Source organism: Oncorhynchus gorbuscha, linkage group LG02, assembly GCF_021184085.1.
Source record: "Oncorhynchus gorbuscha isolate QuinsamMale2020 ecotype Even-year linkage group LG02, OgorEven_v1.0, whole genome shotgun sequence".
In the NCBI taxonomy this organism is placed as follows: Eukaryota; Metazoa; Chordata; class Actinopteri; order Salmoniformes; family Salmonidae; genus Oncorhynchus; species Oncorhynchus gorbuscha.
In genome coordinates this window covers 65690387-65708190 of record NC_060174.1, presented here as the reverse complement: position 1 = coordinate 65708190, position 17804 = coordinate 65690387, and the positions used below count along the sequence as shown (strand labels likewise).

The 17804-nt window shown below is 47.3% G+C and overlaps 2 protein-coding genes across 2 annotated transcripts in view; both read left to right on the top strand.

Moving 5' to 3' along the window:
- Positions 1–230: 230 nt before the first annotated feature.
- The window catches only part of LOC124007496 (leucine-rich repeat transmembrane protein FLRT1-like), a 34376-nt gene continuing 16802 nt past the window's right edge, over positions 231–17804 (top strand). The window contains exon 1 of the mRNA XM_046318124.1: positions 231–872. The gene's annotated coding sequence lies outside the window, so the exon portion shown is untranslated. The remainder of the gene's footprint in view (positions 873–17804) is intronic.
- Positions 789–17804, top strand: part of LOC124007513 (stress-induced-phosphoprotein 1-like) — a 63651-nt gene continuing 46635 nt past the window's right edge. The window contains exon 1 of the mRNA XM_046318152.1: positions 789–872. Within this exon, the coding sequence (XP_046174108.1) occupies positions 804–872 (69 nt within the window). The 5' untranslated portion in view covers positions 789–803. The remainder of the gene's footprint in view (positions 873–17804) is intronic.

The window sequence follows — 17804 nt, the reverse complement described above, 5'->3', positions numbered from 1 at the left end:
TTTATTCAAGTACAAACGCGTGTGGGCCAGAGGTTTGTGCTACCTTGCGCTTTATTCATCTGCGTCTATGTGAAAGAAAACTAGAGACATGGATATGATTCACGACATTTTGCATTTCTTTTCGTGTGTGTGTGTGTTCGATAGTCACATCTGTTTTCAGGCACAGAACATGGGCTTTGTCAAAAGCACTCTTCACTCTCCCTCGAAGGCATGCTGAGAAGTCACCTCTCTCCTTTGAGTCCCCCTCTCCTCGCGACAGCAGAGCCGCTTTTGCTTTCCTTCAGCACCACTTCCCATCCTATTCTCTCTCTGTCCCCTACATCCCCGAAACGCTTACCAGCTCGCGTCAGCGCAGAGAGATGACGAGCAATTTGGGGAAATAAATCACGTTTCAGCGCAATTTATTCCTTCGAAAAATAGAGGATGATGAGAACGTAGAAGAAAATAACATAGGCAGTAAAGAAGCAAAAGAAGGAATCACTAATTATTATAACCTAACGCACAAGTTCGTCAGCGGTCCAGCTGTCGGCATATTTAATTTATTTCGGGTTAATTGCACATTTACTGTAGACTAGCTATGTCGCAGCGGGAGGATATTGAAAAAGGCAGAGGGGGGTAGGCTGCTGAGAGAGAGGGAGATAGCCTTGGCAGCACATTATTATAATGATGCTGAGTGAGTGACTGATCCACGCATTCAAATTGCGCTGGCGACTTTAATTTGGAACTACAATTCAGCAAGGGCGATATTGTATTTTTGTCTGCTTCTGGAAGGCATCGGGAGGAACCTGCAAATTGCCCGAACAATGCTCCAAGTGGCGCCTTTTATCAGGCTCGGAAGAAAGAAAACGGAGCAAAGGACGACTGCTATAGAGGTAAGGTGAATGTTGATCGTTTCGCCAGGGGAGGATTGTCAGTAGTCTAGTTTGGTACTTCATTGTGGATTAGTTTGGGTGAGGCTTGCGTGCAGATCGTCTAACAAGTCAAAACTACAGTGTTGTCTAAAGTAGGCCTACTAAATGCACAAAACTACAGTGTTGTCTAAAGTAGGCCTACTAAATGCACAAAACTTGTTTGGAAGGTAAACATCCACAAAACAAATTCACGTGGAAGGTATTATTATTATTATATTTTTAAAAAAAGGTTGTAAATGTGGTTAGCTTCTCGGTTTTGCATTCCCCCAAAATCAAGCGATTCTTTCATATGAATAGCGTACTAAAGGAACATAGCCTACCAGAGGACCAATTGATGGATGCACTTTCAATAGCAAGTTAATGCACACTTGAATTGCTCATAGAACGTTATAATTAGGCGACATTTCGTGCATTTGGCCTATTCAGGTGCTAATGGCAGCGCTAACAGGTCGGGAGAGTGGTTACTTCCCGTGTAGGTTACCGGTGCGTGACAAATTCTGCTTGTGTGGCTGTGTTTGCGTGCGTGTGCCAGTGTGCGTGTCGCTATCGATGCAGAACATCAGCAGATAAGACAGTCAACCAGGGTGCTATAGCCTATGGATAACATGTATTTGGTTGCGGCACTAATTTTCAGTGATACTGCTGTGTATTCTCTCCCCTCTATATGACAGGTGTGATATCAGGCCCTTTGGGTTGGCTATACTGGCTATACGGGGGTGCCAGTAAAGGTTGAAAGGCTCAATGAAGTGGGTCCACATAGTACCTTTACAATATCCCACTTACACATGTTCTGGCCAGAAAACCCCCAAATATACCGATAACAATTACCTGACAAAAAAAAAAAACGAACTAAAATATCAATGTGTAAATTATGACAAATACCAATAAGCTCTTTAGCGACTAGGCCTATCCGATGGATTCCCTAGGCTCACTTGCGGTTTGAAGATTACCGTCTCTGTATTTCACCCTCACACAATATCTCATCTGCTCAGTCAGTCCCACCCCTTAATCAGACGTTTGTGCTATTTCCTCGACTTGGCACAACACATCGGGGAGATTGACTGACACGGACTCCACCGGTTAAGCTTTAGAAAACAGGGATACAGCCCAACGAGGAACTCATTCTTTGTGAGATTGCTTTTCCTTGACATTTTTACGTCGCATGTGGCGTGAGCTTAGGCGCTTCTTAGGTTTTCCATCACAACAGAGCAGCTCTAAATGCCTGTAGATGTATTAGAGTTGCAGTGTAATGATTTATCTATCCTTTTAGAGGCTGAGTTCCCCCCTGAGCCCCCTCTCTCTACTGGACCCATCAGCCTACCCTCTCCATTTCGCTCTTTCTCATTTGCTCTACCTCCTTTCCTCTCTCCTCTCTCTCTTTACCTCTTGTCTTTTTCTCTGTCGATGAGCACATGCATCATTTATGGCTGTTGGAGGATGGTCTTAAAGTCAGAGAAAAACTCCCCAGGTATTGACAATGACTTAAGACAGAAGTATAGCGCCTCATCCATTGAGGGGCAGAACAGCAGGCACCATTATGAATGATCAATCACACTCTTTTCTTCCTTCCTTACCTAAATGGAGTATACAAGGATCTGGTTGGAGGCACTCAGAAACGAATGAATCATTTGGGAATGGGTCTTGATTTCTTCATGCAAATATATACCTTGCTTAACTCTCTGAATATGCACTGAGAACAAATATAAACGCAACTGTGTTGGTCCCACGTATCATGAGCTGAGATAAATGATCCAAGACATACGCACAAAAAAGCTCAACTTGTTCAACTTGTGCCACTCTAAAATGTGCAGTTTTGTCGCACAACACAATGCCACAGATGTCTCAAGGTTTGAGGGAGCGTGCAATTGGCATGCTGACTGCAGGAATGTCATTCAGAGCGGTTGCCAGAGAATTGAATGTTCATTTCTCTACTATAAGCCTACATCGTTTGAGAGAATTTGTCAGTACGTCCAACCAGCCTAAACACGCCATCCCAGGACCTCTGCATCCGTTTATTCTCTCACTTGCGGGATGATCTGAGACCAGCTGATGAAACTTTGGGTTTTGCACAACCAAAGAATTTTGTCACAAACTGTCAGAAACCGTCTCAGGAAAGCGCATCTGCGTGCTCATCGTCCTCACCAGGGTCTTGCTCTGACTGCAATTAGGCGTCCTAACCGACTTCAGTGGGCAAATGCTCACCTTCGATGACCACTGGCAGGCTGGAGAAGTGTGCTCTTCACGGATGAATCCCAGTTTCAACTGTACCTGGGAGATGGCAAACAGCATGTTCACGAGCGGTTTGCTGATGTCAGCGTTGTGAACAGAGTGCATCATGGTGGCGGTGGGGTTATGATATGGGCAGGCATAAGCTACGGACAACGAACACAATTTCATTTTATCAATGGCCTATTTTGAATGCACAGAGATACTGTGACAAGTCGTGTCATTCATCCCCCCCCGCCATCACCTCATGTTTCAGCATGATAATGCATGGCCCCATGTTGCAAGGATCTGTATATGATTCCTGGAATCTGAAAATGTCCCACTTCTTCCATGGCCTGCATACTCACCAGACATGTCACCCATTGAGCATGTTTGGGATGCTCTGGATTGACGTGTACGACAGCATGTTCCAGTCCCCGCCAATATCCAGCAACTTTGCACAGCCATTGAAGAGAAGTGGGACAACATTCCAAAGGCCACAATCAACATCCTGATCAACTCTATGTGTCGCGCTGCATGAGGAAAATGGTGGTCACACCAGATACTGACTGGTTCTCTGATCCACGCCCATACCTTTTTTTTAAAGGTATCTGTGACCAACAGATGCATATCTTTATTCCCAGTCATGTGAAATCCATAGATTAGGGCCTAATAAATGTATTTCAATTGACTGATTTCCTTATGAACTGTAATTTTGATATTGTTGCATGTTGTGTTTTATATTTTTTGTTCAGTATAAATTCCTCCCATTTAAAACTGGGTTATTATGGCAGAGTTTTCCTGGTGTCGTTTGAGGCAAAACCTTTCTTTAAGAATCCTGGGCTTTTCTATTTATACAGAGAACGAAGCCAAATTTATTCTTGGGCAGTTTATCCTTATTACTCAGTGAAGTCATTTGAATATGACATGGGCACATTAACGGAGAGAGGTTGAACACGTACTTCCTCTGCAAACACAGTGATGAAAATGTGTGCATAATGATAGTATATTGTTATTATCTTTACTGAGGGCCTCTGCAAACATGAACGTACAGTATAATCAGCATATGCATTTACCAGCCACCCTAATTACATTACTACTCAATGTTCAGTACTGTTGTCATTAGCATATGCATTTACCAGTACTATGATATGCTAATTACATTACTACTCAGTGTAGTGGTTAGAGCGATAGGCTACTAACCGGAAGGTTGCTGGATCGAATCCCCGAGCTGACATGGTCAAAATCTGTCGTTCTGCCCCTGAGCAAGTCAGTTAACCCACTGTTCCCTGGGCGCTGAAGACGTGGATGTTGATTAAGGCAGCCCCCCGTGCCACTCTGATTCAGAGGGGGTTGGGTTAAATGTTTAGTTGAAGGCATTCAGTTGTACAACTGACTAGGTATCCTCTTTTCCTTTTCAGTATGGTTAGCATTAGCAATAGGCAGTTGCAACTTTCTGTCAAACCATTCTTTGCCCATCCGAAGCATCCGGTTGGCGTTCCCACTCACTACCAAGTACTGTATGGTGATGAGATGAAGCATAGTGGTTGGCAGTGGGAGAAGATAGTGAGAGATGGATTTTGGCCGACATTCTGCACATTTTTTCATTGATGAAAGATTTGATCTCCATACAGTTTTCTCTTTCCAAAACTAGAATCTGTAACAAACAGGGTGGACTGCGTTATGTAGACATTAGCCTTTGCCGAAGTTGTTTATAAGTGCATTGTTTAAGAGTGCAAGGGCAAATTTAGTTATTGCACACGCGCACTTCACAGAGTAGGTGTTCCCTAACTGAAATATACAAATAAATGCTAGAATGCACCAATAGGATCTCACTAGTTTGTGCTTGGCTCTGCCCACTATGATTCATTTACTCCCATTGGAAAGGACAGGCTCTGGTGTACCTGCCTCTGAGCAGCCATGTTGCCTACGTCATCAGGAAGGGGAAAAAATAAGAGGCAAAGAGAGAAGAGAGCCTTAGGGTTTGTGTCCTCACATTGACACCCCTCCCTCGATTCCTCTCTTCTCCTCCATCCTCCTCTCTCACTCAGTGACAGCTGGCAGCCAGTAGGGCACAGTGGACATGCCAGCACAAGTGCAGACATTTGCCAACTCACAGAGACATACATATAGAACATGACTAATTCACACACAGCTCTCTCTCTCACACTCACTCTCCCTTTTTCCTCACACACACATACCGTACACACTCAATGGAGCGTACATATACATATTACGCAAAGCCCAGAGTCAATACGCTGCACCATATTGAGAAACTGGATTATATTAACAGGATTCAGTGTACTCTAATTGTTGATAAAAATGCAGTCAGTGTATTAAGACCACACTAGCTGAGCTGAGTGTCCCCTTCCTCCTAAATCCCTGACAGAGTGTACATTGCTCTCCTGGTCTCGTCCTTTAGAGCATTGACCCCATTTAATTCAACAATTTACACAAGGAACACGTTCTCCTATCACTTTAGCATGCTACCGGCCATTCTGCACATCATGTAGTGTCTCGGGTCCTTGAAGTCCAACAGCACAGTTCTTTTTAGGTTATTCCACAGCCATCCTGGTTAATTGGTCCTGGAAAGTCCGGCTTTTGAAGAATGCACAATAACTTTTGATTAAGTGTCGGATTAAAAAAATAACCTGCTGTTGGTTGTTTATTTTTAATTGGTGTGTCACACTTACAGTCACAATTCTTCAAACCTCTGCACTGGTTTTAAGAAGACTTTCGGGAAATAGTGTTGCCAATGAAAACGAGTGGGGTTTTGTTTTCGGGGGATGACAATTACCAAACCATCACTGCTGCTGCGGAGGTGAGAATATATTTCCATAATTAGCCTAAATGCATATCAGTGGTGCATGTTGGCCTGAAATGGTAATTCAGCACTTAAGGCATTTTGACTCTGAAACCCTCAAGTGTTTCGAGACTTGCATGCAAAATGGGATACGATTTTAGATGCTCCCGAAATGAAAACAAAAAGTGAGAAGGCATTTCTTGATCAAACACAGCAACAAACAGAACCAGTCAAAAGTTTGGACTCAACTACTATTTCAAGGGTTTTTCTTTGTTTTTACTATTTTCTACATTGTAGAATAATAGTGAAGACATCAGAACTATGAAATAACACAAATGGAATCATGTAGTAATAAAAAAAAAGTATATTTAGATTTTATATTCTTGAAAGTAGCCACCCTTTGCCTTGATGACCACTTTGTACACTCTTGGCATTCTCTCAACCAGCTTCATCTGGAGTGCTTTTCCAACAGTCTTGAAGGAGTTCCCACATTAGCTGAGCACCTGTTGGCTGCTTCTCCTTCACTCTGCGCTCCAACTCATCCAAAACCATCTCAATTGGGTTGTCAGGTGATTGTGGATGCCAGGTCATCTGATGCAGCACTCCATCACTCTCCTTCTTGATCAAATAGCCCTTACACAGCCTGGAGGTGTGTTTTGGGTCATTGTCCTGTTGAAAAACAAATGATCGTCCCACTAAGCGCAAACCAGATGGGATGTCGTATCGCTGCTGAATGCTGTGGTAGTCATGCTGGTTATCTGCCTTGAATTCTAAATAAATCACGACAGTGTCACCAGCAAAGCACCTCCACATCATCACACCTCCTCCTCCATGCTTCACGGTGGGAACTACACATGCGGCGATCATCCGTTAACCTACTCTGCGTCTCACAAAGACACAGCAGTTGGAACCAAAAATCGGAAATTTGGACTCATCAGACCAAAGGACAGATTTCCACCAGCCTAATGTCCATTGCTCATGTTTCTTCCCAAGAAAGTATCTTGTTCTTATTGGTGTCCTTTTGTAGTGGTTTCTTTGCAACAATTCGACCATGAAGGCCTGATTCACACAATCTCATTACATTTACATTACATTGAACAGTTGATGTTGAGATGTGTCTGTTACTTGAACTCTGTGAAGCATTTATTAAGGGCTGCAATATCTTAGGCTGGTAACTCTAATGAACTTATCCTCTGCAGCAGAGGTAACTCTGGGTCTTCCTTTCCTTTGGTGGTCCCCAGTTTCATCATAGCGCTTGATGGTTTTTTGCGACTGCGGTTCTTGAAATTTTCCGGATTAACTGACCTTCATGTCTTAAAGTAATGATGGTCTGGCGTTTCTCTTTGATTAGTTGAACTGTTCTTGCCATAATATGGACTTGGCCTTTTACCAAATAGGTCCTTGTCACAACACAACTGATTGGCTCAAACGCATTAAGAAGGAAAGAAATTCCACAAATGAACTTTTAACAAGGCACACCTGTTAATTGAAATACATTCCAGGTGACTACCTCATGAAGCTGGTTGAGAGAATGCCAAGAGTGTGCAAAGCGGTCTTTAATGCAAAGGGTGGCTACTTTGAAGAATATCAAATGTATCAAATATATTTTATTTGTTTAACACTTTTTTGGTTACTGCATGAAGAAGCCAGATAGAAATATGTGTTGTTTCATAGTTTTGATGTCTTCACTATTATTCTACAGTGTAGAAAATAGTACAAAACCTTTGAATGAGTAGTGTGTCCAAACATTCGACTGGTACTGTAATACATTCAGAATCAGACCTTTACTAAAAAACTCACACAAAAACCAAGAAGAAAAGCACAATGTTTTATTAAAGATTAGAAATTTCACTGAGCAAAAAAATATAAACACAACATCCAACAATTTCTAATATGTTACTGAGTTACAGTTTATATAAGGAAATCAGTCAATTTAAATACATTCATTAAGTCCTAACCTATGGATTTCACATGACTGGGGCGTGGATCAGAAAACCGGTCAGTATCTGGCGTGACCTCTATTTGCCTCATGCATTGCGACATATCTCCTTCGCATAGAAATGCTCACTAACAGGGATGTAAACAAATTTGTGTTCAAACATTTTAAGAAATCATATTTTTACGTGTATAGAAAATGTATGGGATCTTTTATTTCAGATCATAAAATATGGTTAGGTTTCTTTGATCAAACCTGCAGACAACTCTGTAAAGGTATTGTCAAGGAAAGGTCTCCACAGACTCTTTGTGGTTCTGATAATGATATTTCAACACTTCGCGGCAATGTTTTCATATCAAAATTCTGACAGACTGTTGATTTCAAATTCCCAGAGATAGGTTCGAGCCCTCTTCCGCAAATGGGACATGACATTTGGGTTGGTTTGATGTTTGTGAGGGGGCTGGAGGTTTAAAAAGAAACGTTGATCTGATCACTCTGGGCTTTCTGTAGGGCTGGGTTTACAGACCTCTCCACCAGATTATGAAAGTACAGATGCCAGCCATTGCAAACACATGAGATTACGGAAATACAGAGTGGCCGCAGACAAGATTATAGTACAAGGACCATGCATGGTCTCACACACACACACTTTCTCGCACACATATTAACACCCCTACACATTTTTACAGTTGTGCCCGGAAACACATCTACGTGAGTTTCCACGTATAAAACGCACACGTAACACACATGCATTCAATGGCTATGTGTAATCCGGGATTATTACGGGCAGTGCTTGTCCAACACTTCATATTAAAGCCACACACAATGCAGTAGCAGATTAGAGGGAGGTAGAAATAGAAAGAAAATGAAGTAGACAGACAGGATCAAGCTGAAGATGAAAACACAGGGACGAGAGCGTGGATACAATAATGAATAGAGGGGGAGGAAGACTTGGTGTGTGTGTGTGTGTGTGTGTGTGTGTGTGTGTGTGTGTGTGTGTGTGTGTGTGTGTGTGTGTGTGTGTGTGTGTGTGTGTGTGTGTGTGTGTGTGTGTGTGTGTGTGTGTGTGTGTGTGTGTGTGTGTGTGTGTGTGTGTGTGTGTGTGTGAGAGAGAGAAGGATCTGTCAGGGCTCTGTGGAAGTGTGTGACAGTTTGCATGCCTTCCCGCCATCCTATCAGGTGGATTTCTTGTGACCGCTATTTTAATCATCAACATGAATTAATGACAGGCGAGCTGGCATGTTTGCTCTAATTTGGCTTGGTTGGTTTTCTGATGCTGTGAGTTGCATCATGGATTTCTCCCGCGAGGCTTCCAGTTCCTCTACTCCTTGAGGGAACTACAGGTCTTTGGGTTAAACATGTAGATCAAATGCTGTGTGATTACAGCTCTGGCAGGTCAAAACTTAAAGGATATGTTCATAAAACTCATTTACTAAGTATTTTTTGTTTTCTTTCGAAGGAAATGGTAGATCAATCATTTATTCCCCTGTGTCTGGTTATAAAGTGTCTGGGAAAGAAGCATGCATTAATCCAATCACAAAGTACATTTTTCGAAAATAAATCAGGTGAGCAAATGTAGCACAATGGTTTCTTGGATTCCAACAGTTCAGAGCCGCCGGGAAAATGTGTGGTGAGAATTTGCCCCGGTACCTTTTCAATCTGGTGTGGTGCACCACTTTCAAAGCAGCCGCTCCAAACTCGTTTGCAAGACATGTTCATTAGTTCATGTCATAGATAAACATAGAAAGAAAAAATAAGTTTTGCAACGAAAAAGAACGCAGGCGTTTCTTATTGGGCAAGTTGACATAGTATCTCCCCCAAACTAGCTCTTATTGGCAGAGAGGTTTCCCACTGGGCACAGATGTCAGTTCAAGGTAGTTTTGATTTACATTTGGTTGAGTTGTCAACTGACGTGAATTCAATGTGAAATCAACAAAACATTTCACCATGTCTTTGGATTTAAATTAAAAGTTGGGTGAAAAAAATGAGGAAATTCCCTTTACATTGAGGACTTTTTTTCAAATGCTATCAGTTTTCCACATTGATTCACACGTCACATGACATGGAAACAACATGGATTAAACCAGTTTTTGCCCAGTGGGTTGTAACTCTCTCTCTTATTGGTCTATTAACTCATTTGTGGTGGCACCAGGCTGGCCAAAACCCCATCCCACCAAAACAGGCTGAAATTTCAGGCAGTCTTTTCAAACAGCTCCTACACTAAAAGGGCATTATCATACTTTTCACAATTTCACACTATTGTTCCAACCTCATAATATGTAAATACTGTATATATAAAACACAGAAATTCACGTTTTTGAGTGCACTGTGCCTTTAAAGACATTCTTTGCATATTGCTCAGCTCTGCTATAGTAGTTCACAAAACTACAGAGTATAGGTTCTCTATTGAAGTTGTCTTTGGCTTTTACATATATATATATATATATATATATATATATATATATATATATATATATATATATATATATATCAGATTCAGATTGAATATTAACAAGGTTTGTGGTAGTTTGAAAGGCCTTGATCCACGTTAGGCCAGGAGTGTTTCCAATTCACCCGACAAGAAAAACCTCAGCCCTATAGTCACAGCACAGATGAAAAGGGAAGCCATCTATACTAATAATATTTTGTCATAGCCTACGAATAGGACCCAGAGTTTTACCTTACCAGGTCACGAGATCAGGAAAAACTCCAAGCTGCAGAAAAGACACTTCCGAATTTTGCCACAACACTTTTGAACCTGTGGTGCCACCTCTGTACCGGTTACCCTATATAGCTGGTTATCTCTCTACCATTTTCCAGAGAGACCCATTCTGAGCCACAGTTTGAGGAATTGACAGGAGACTGAGTGTAGACTAAAGAGATATTCAGAGGTAACTGAGCCCACAGCCAGTCCCAGCTGTTTTATAGCGCCCCTGAGACGTCTGTGTGTGGATTACCTCAAATGATTGCCCTTCACCTGACCTCTAAAGAATTTAAACCCACACTTGTGTTTTACTAGCCATATGGGGACATTTTCTCTATCAACCGACCAATCAATCAATCCTTCAATTCAACCCCTCGATCAATCATGTCTTAGTGGATGATGTGCGTTAAGCGGCAGACGAGCCGTCACGGGGATCTTAACGTAATGAGATAAGGCAGAGGACCGCACCTAATTGGATTACATTAGCAGACCGCATTCACAACAACAGAGGAAGGCTTGAATTAAATACGTCCCATTTAAACACACATACGGTTTGTTGTAAAGATGAGACTGGATCAGGTGCAGGTGGATGGCCTTCCAGAAAGCTGCACTGGGTGGTGTGTGTGTGTGTGTGTGTGTGTGTGTGTGTGTGTGTGTGTGTGTGTGTGTGTGTGTGGTGTGTGTGTGTGGCGAGTACAAACAGGCCCATGTGCACACAGACCTATCTCTCCAGCAGCTTGGACAGGTTCATCCCTCCCTCCCTAGTTGCCTCCTGCCACTGAGAAGTCCTCTCTGTGGTTCCGGCTCTGTCATCTCATTTGTGAAATGAACTACGATCATCAGTTGTTCCCGGGGTTCAAATAGAGTCTCCCGGCTGTTTTTGTCTTCTTCTTCTCTCTGTCCTTGTATAGCCAGAGTGCAATTTTAACAATGCTTCGGAATGAAACGTCTAACCACTAATCGTTTCTACCTCAGTCTGTTACGTTTCTTCGGTCGTCTGGCTGCTGCCTTTCCTGTTGCGTTCAGAGGCCGTGAAGAGAGTTCACACTCAAACACAAAGGTTCCAGTGTGTAGTCGGGTTCAGGTGACGCATTGGCAAAAACCAACATGGATCAAAAGAACATCTATGAGAGTGCATTGTACCCCCCTGTCACTGTGCGACTCATCTAGCTGGGAATGGGAGGGGGAGGGGGCGGTGTCTGAGTAACAGGCGTCTTTTTTCTCCTGAAATAATACAGAAGCATTGAGAGAGTGGCGCCTTGAAACCTTGATGTGCAATTTTGCAAAGTGTCTGACAACTAGAATGCTTCAGTGGAGGACACTCATAGGGAACCATACGGGTGTGGATTCGTCCCTGCACGTGGTCTGGAAAGAAAGGAGGGGCGGTGGGTTCTAGAAATACTGGCTTGGCAAACACAGGAAGTTGTCTCAACGTGGAAGGGAAATTATTGCCCTTTGTGGCGGTGTTATTAAGGGAGTGGGTTTATGACGAGCAGCTTTTGAAGGGCTAACGGGAGACAATGGAAGCTGCACTCACTTTCAATTGTAAAAAAAAAGGCAATATAGCTAATGGAATATTGCCTTGTGGTCCGTTTGGGGAAGGACCCACAAGATGAAAGTTGACACAGAGAGAGTGTGCGTGCATCTGTGTGGGTGCTGAGGTAGAGCGGGGGATTGGCGGAGTGGACCGCAGGAAGAAAAGCAATTGAGAGAGAAATAGGAAAAGCCAAGGGAACAAGAGAAGAGACCGAGGGAGAGTGACAAATTCGAAATCAAGTGGGAATGTGGAGACTGCGATGTAGAAGAAACGGCATTAGAGATGTTCAGTCAAAGAGAGAGAGGATCAAGACCTCGAGAATTAAATGGGAACTCTGCCAATGTCCCCCTCTTCCCTCCTTACTGCCGTCTCCTTCCATTTGTCTCTCTCTGCTGTCTCTTTCGATCCCTCATTCTCTTTCTCCATTAGCGCGTGTATGTAGAGTATGGTGGCTCAAGTGGCCCAAAGCCTATGGGATGTGTCAACATGCGAACCCATTAAATCATTAGAGTCTATTTATTATTAACTCAGAAGCACACATAACTGGGGCTGCAACCTTTTAATATTCATGCAGTCTGACTGAACAGAAGTGATACTAACAGGGGGAACTGGGATGAGAGAAACACACGCACACACACACACACACACACTTGAAGAGCATCCTCCATCGACTCAGCATTCGGAGGTTGGTGGGGTTGATGTGGCTGGTTAACTCAGACTGGGTGGTTGTTTGTGCCTTTGTTGTCAGAGCTAGCTGCCTGCAGGCTTTCAGAGGTTGGAGGCTAGCACAGTTCATTGGGCTGAGTGGTTAGGACAGGGTGACCCATCATTCAAACTGCGGAGACTTTTTAAATGGAAGTCACAGACCGAGTGCTGCTCACTCAGCTCTCCCCCCGCTCTACCTTGCTGCACCATCAATCAAAGCTGCCATGTCATTTTTCACACCCTCCCAAATGTGGAATTGACCAAAAACAGAGTCTATATTGATCAAACAACCTGGGAACAGAGGTGGCGACAATGGTTTAGTGGATGACACCCTGTTGCCCTCCTGAGGGGTTTAAAGATGTCATTTAAAGGTGTCATCCAAATATGAGTCACAGATCAGATTAGACTGTGTTCTCTGATCACCCTCTGTCCCTCTGTCCCTCACCACTTTCTCTGTGCATCTACCTTGTCCCCCCTTCCTCCACTTGTGTGTGACTCTGGGACTTCTGCATTAGATAATGAAGGTAGAGAGGAAGCATATAGGCAGAGAGGAGGTAGAGAGAGGAGGAGCAGAGAGGAGGGGGAGCAGAGAGGAGGTAGAGAGAGGAGGAGCAGAGAGGAGGTAGAGAGAGGAGGAGCAGAGAGGAGGTAGAGAGAGGAGGAGCAGAGAGGAGGTAGAGAGAGGAGGAGCAGAGAGGAGGTAGAGAGGAGGAGCAGAGAGGAGGGGGAGCAGAGAGGAGGTAGAGAGAGGAGGAGCAGAGAGGAGGGGGAGCAGAGAGGAGGAGCAGAGAGGAGGAGCAGAGAGGAGGTAGAGAGAGGAGGAGCAGAGAGGAGGTAGAGAGAGGAGGAGCAGAGAGGAGAGAGGAGGTAGAGAGAGGAGGAGCAGAGAGGAGGGGGAGCAGAGAGGAGGTAGAGAGAGGAGGAGCAGAGAGGAGGAGCAGAGAGGAGGAGCAGAGAGGAGGTAGAGAGAGGAGGAGCAGAGAGGAGGGGAGCAGAGAGGAGGTAGAGAGAGGAGGAGCAGAGAGGAGGTAGAGAGAGGAGGAGCAGAGAGGAGGGGAGCAGAGAGGAGGAGCAGAGAGGAGGGGGAGCAGAGAGGAGGGGGAGCAGAGAGGAGGTAGAGAGGAGGTAGAGAGAGGAGGAGCAGAGAGGAGGTAGAGAGAGGAGGAGCAGAGAGGAGGGGGAGCAGAGAGGTGGAGCAGAGAGGAGGTAGAGCGGAGAGGAGATAGAGAGAGGAGGAGCAGAGAGGTGGAGCAGAGAGGAGGTAGAGAGAGGTGGAGCGGAGAGGAGGTAGAAAGAGGTGGAGCAGAGAGGAGGTAGAGAGAGGAGGAGCAGAGAGGAGGTAGAAAGAGGTGGAGCAGAGAGGAGGTAGAGAGAGGAGGAGCAGAGAGGAGGTTGAGAGAGGTGGAGCAGAGAGGAGGTAGAGAGAGGAGAAGCAGAGAGGGGGAGCAGAGAGGTGGAGCAGAGAGGAGGTAGAGAGAGGGGAGCAGAGGAGGTAGAGAGAGGGGGAGCCGAGAGGAGGTAGAGAGAGTTGGAGCAGAGAGGAGGTAGAGAGAGGGGAGCAGAGAGGAGGTAGAGAGAGGGGGAGCAGAGGAGGTAGAGAGAGGTGGAGCAGAGAGGAGGTAGAGAGAGGGGGAGCAGAGAGGAGGTAGAGAGAGGTGGAGCAGAGAGGAGGTAGAGGCAGAGGGGGGGCAGAGAGGAGGGGGAGAGAGGTAGAGCAGAGAGGAGGTAGAGAGAGGGGGAGCAGAGAGGAGGGGGAGAGACAGAGGGGGAGCAGAGAGGAGGAGAGAGAGAGAGGGGGAGAGAGAGGGGGAGCAGCGAGAGAGTGGGGAGCAGAGAGGAGGGGGAGAGAGGTGGAGCAGAGAGGAGGTAGAGAGAGGGGGGGGAGCAGAGAGAGAGAGAGGGGGAGCATAGAGGAGGGGGAGAGAGAGAGGGGGAGCAGAGAGGAGGGGGAGAGAGAGAGAGGGGGAGAGAGAGAGGGGGAGCAGAGGGAGGGGGAGAGAGAGAGAGTGGGGGAGCAGAGAGGAGGGGGGAGAGAGGGGGAGCAGAGGAGGTAGAGAGAGGGGGAGCAGAGGAGGTAGAGAGAGGGGGAGCAGAGGAGTAGAGAGAGGGGGAGCAGAGAGAGAGGGCGGAGCAGAGAGAGAGGTGGAGAGAGAGAGGGGGAGCAGCGATAGAGGGGGAGCAGAGAGGAGGGGGAGAGAGGTGGAGCAGAGAGGAGGGGGAGCAGAGAGGAGGTAGAGAGAGAAAGAGGGGGGAGCAGAGAGGAGGGGGAGAGAGGTGGAGCAGAGAGGAGGGGGAGCAGAGAGGAGGGGGAACAGAGAGAGAGGGGGAGCAGAGAGGAGGGGGAGCAGAGAGGAGGTGAGAGAGAGAGGGGGGAGCAGAGAGGAGGTGGGGAGCAGAGAGGGGGAGCAGGGGAGCAGAGAGGAGGTGGAGAGAGAGAGAGAGGGGGGGGAGCAGAGAGGAGGGGGAGCAGAGAGGAGGTAGAGAGAGGGGGAGCAGAGAGGAGGGAGAGAGAGGGGGAGCAGAGGAGGGAGCGAGAGAGAGAGGGAGCAGAGAGAGAGGGCGGGGCAGAGGGGGGCAGAGAGAGAGGGGGAGCAGAGAGGAGGGGGAGAGAGGTGGAGAGAGAGAGGGGGAGCAGAGGAGGGAGAGAGAGAGAGGGGGAGCAGAGAGAGAGGGCGGAGCAGAGAGAGAGGGGGAGCAGAGAGGAGGAGGAGAGAGGTGGAGAGAGAGAGGGGGAGCAGCGATAGAGGGGGAGCAGAGAGGAGGGGGAGAGAGGTGGAGCACAGAGGAGGGGGAGCAGAGAGGAGGTGGAGAGAGAGAGAGAGGGGGAGCAGAGAGGAGGGGGAGAGAGAGAGAGAGGGGGAGCAGAGAGAGAGGGGGAGCAGAGAGGAGGGGGAGGGAGAGAGAGAGAGGGGGAGCAGAGAGAGAGGGGGGAGCAGAGAGGAGGGGGAGCAGAGAGGAGGGGGGAGAGAGAGAGAGAGAGAGAGAGGGGGGGCGAGAGAGAAGGGGGAGAGAGAGAGAGGGGGAGCAGAGAGGAGGTGGAGAGAAAGAGAGAGAGGGGGGCGCAGAGAGGAGGGGGAGAGAGAGAGAGGGGGCGCCGAGAGGAGGGGGAGAGAGAGAGGGGGAGCAGAGAGGAGGGGAGAGAGAGAGAGAGAGAGTGGGGCGCAGAGAGGAGGGGGAGAGAGAGAGAGAGAGGAGGTGGAGAGAAAAGAGAGAGAGGGGGGCGCAGAGAGGAGGGGGAGAGAGAGAGAGGGGGGCGCAGAGAGGAGGGGGTGAGAGAGAGAGAGAGAGAGAGGGGGAGCAGAGAGGAGGTGGAGAGAGAGAGAGAGAGAGAGAGGGGGGAGCAGAGAGGAGGGGAGAGAGAGAGAGACAGAGGGGGCGCAGAGAGGGGGGAGAGAGAGAGAGGAGGGGGAGCAGAGAGGAGGTGGAGAGAGAGAGAGAGGGGGAGCAGAGAGGAGGGGGAGCAGAGAGGAGGGGGAGAGAGAGAGGGGAGCAGAGAGGAGGTGAGAGAGAGAGAGAGAGAGAGAGAGAGAGAGAGAGAGAGAGAGAGAGGGCGCAGAGAGGAGGGGGAGAGAGAGAGGGGGGGCGCAGAGAGGAGGGGGAGAGAGAGAGGGGGGCAGAGAGGAGGTGGAGAGAGAGAGAGGGGGGGGGAGCAGAGAGGAGGGGAGCAGAGAGGAGGGGGAGAGAGAGAGGGGGCGCAGAGAGGAGGGGGAGAGAGAGAGAGAGAGGGGGCGCAGAGAGGAGGTGAGAGAGAGAGAGAGAGGGGGTCGCAGAGAGGAGGGGAGAGAGAGAGAGAGGGGGCGCAGAGAGGAGGGGGAGAGAGAGAGAGGGGGGGGGCGCAGAGAGGAGGGGGAGCAGAGAGGAGGTGGAGAGAGAGAGAGGGGGGAGCAGAGAGGAGGGGGAGAGAGAGAGAGAGAGAGAGAGAGAGAGAGAGAGAGAGAGAGAGAGAGAGAGAGAGGGAGCAGAGAGGAGGGGGAGAGAGAGAGAGGGGGAGCAGAGGGAGGGGGGAGAGAGAGAGAGAGGGGGGCAGAGAGAGAGAGAGAGGGGGAGCAGAGAGGAAGGAGAGAGAGAAGGTAGAGAGAGAGAGGGGGATCAGAGAGGAAGTAGAGAGAGGGGGAGAGAGAGAGAGAGAGAGAGGGGGGAGCAGAGAGGAGGGAGAGAGAGAGGAGGTAGAGAGAGAGAGAGAGGGGGAGCAGAGAGGATGTAGATAGAGTGAGCAGTGAGGTGTCCAGCACTTAAATTGCCTGTTTATTTCCAGTCAATGCATCAATTACACTGATACAGAGAGCAGGAGAGAGAAAGGGCAGAGAGAGTGTGTGAGTGAGTGTGTCATGGACATGTTTGTATCTGAGTGTGTTATCCAGAAAGAACACAAGGAGGATAGAGAAGAGAGATGTGGTCTATATTTGTTTTGTTACAGGGGAGACATGGAGAGGATATTATACCATGTGCAAGAGGGGGTATAGAGGGATGATGTGGTTAGGTGGTCAGTGCACTGACGCACACAGTGTATGTGTGTGTGTGTGTCGAAGGGGTGCCAGTATGTGGATCGGCAGCAGAACCTTTCCTCTCGGGGGAGAAAGGGGCGTGTCTGTGCCTGGGATAGGCTCCAGTGATTAGTGGAGCTCAGCAGACAGAATTGATCAAACTCAGCTGAGGGCACAAGCCGTTTCTGCCTGCAACTCTGCAATCTGTCTCCCACTTACACATCATAAGAGAGGGACAAATGGGGACTGTTCCATATGCCTTCTTACAGCCTCACATGTTAGACTGGTGATGTCCTTTTCTCCCAGGTACTTTAGCTACATATCTGGTTATGTCAGACCGTGTTGACGGTAGTAGTTGTTACTATAGTGTTGTCACAGTGGCACTACACAGGTAGAAAAACAACTGTACGTAAAGGGAATGGCGATTGTTTTTAGTCACATTCTGTGACAGGGAGCGCTGAACCCGTCATCTAGGGATTGTTAATGGATACTCTTGAATTACGCTGCTGAGTGCAGGAC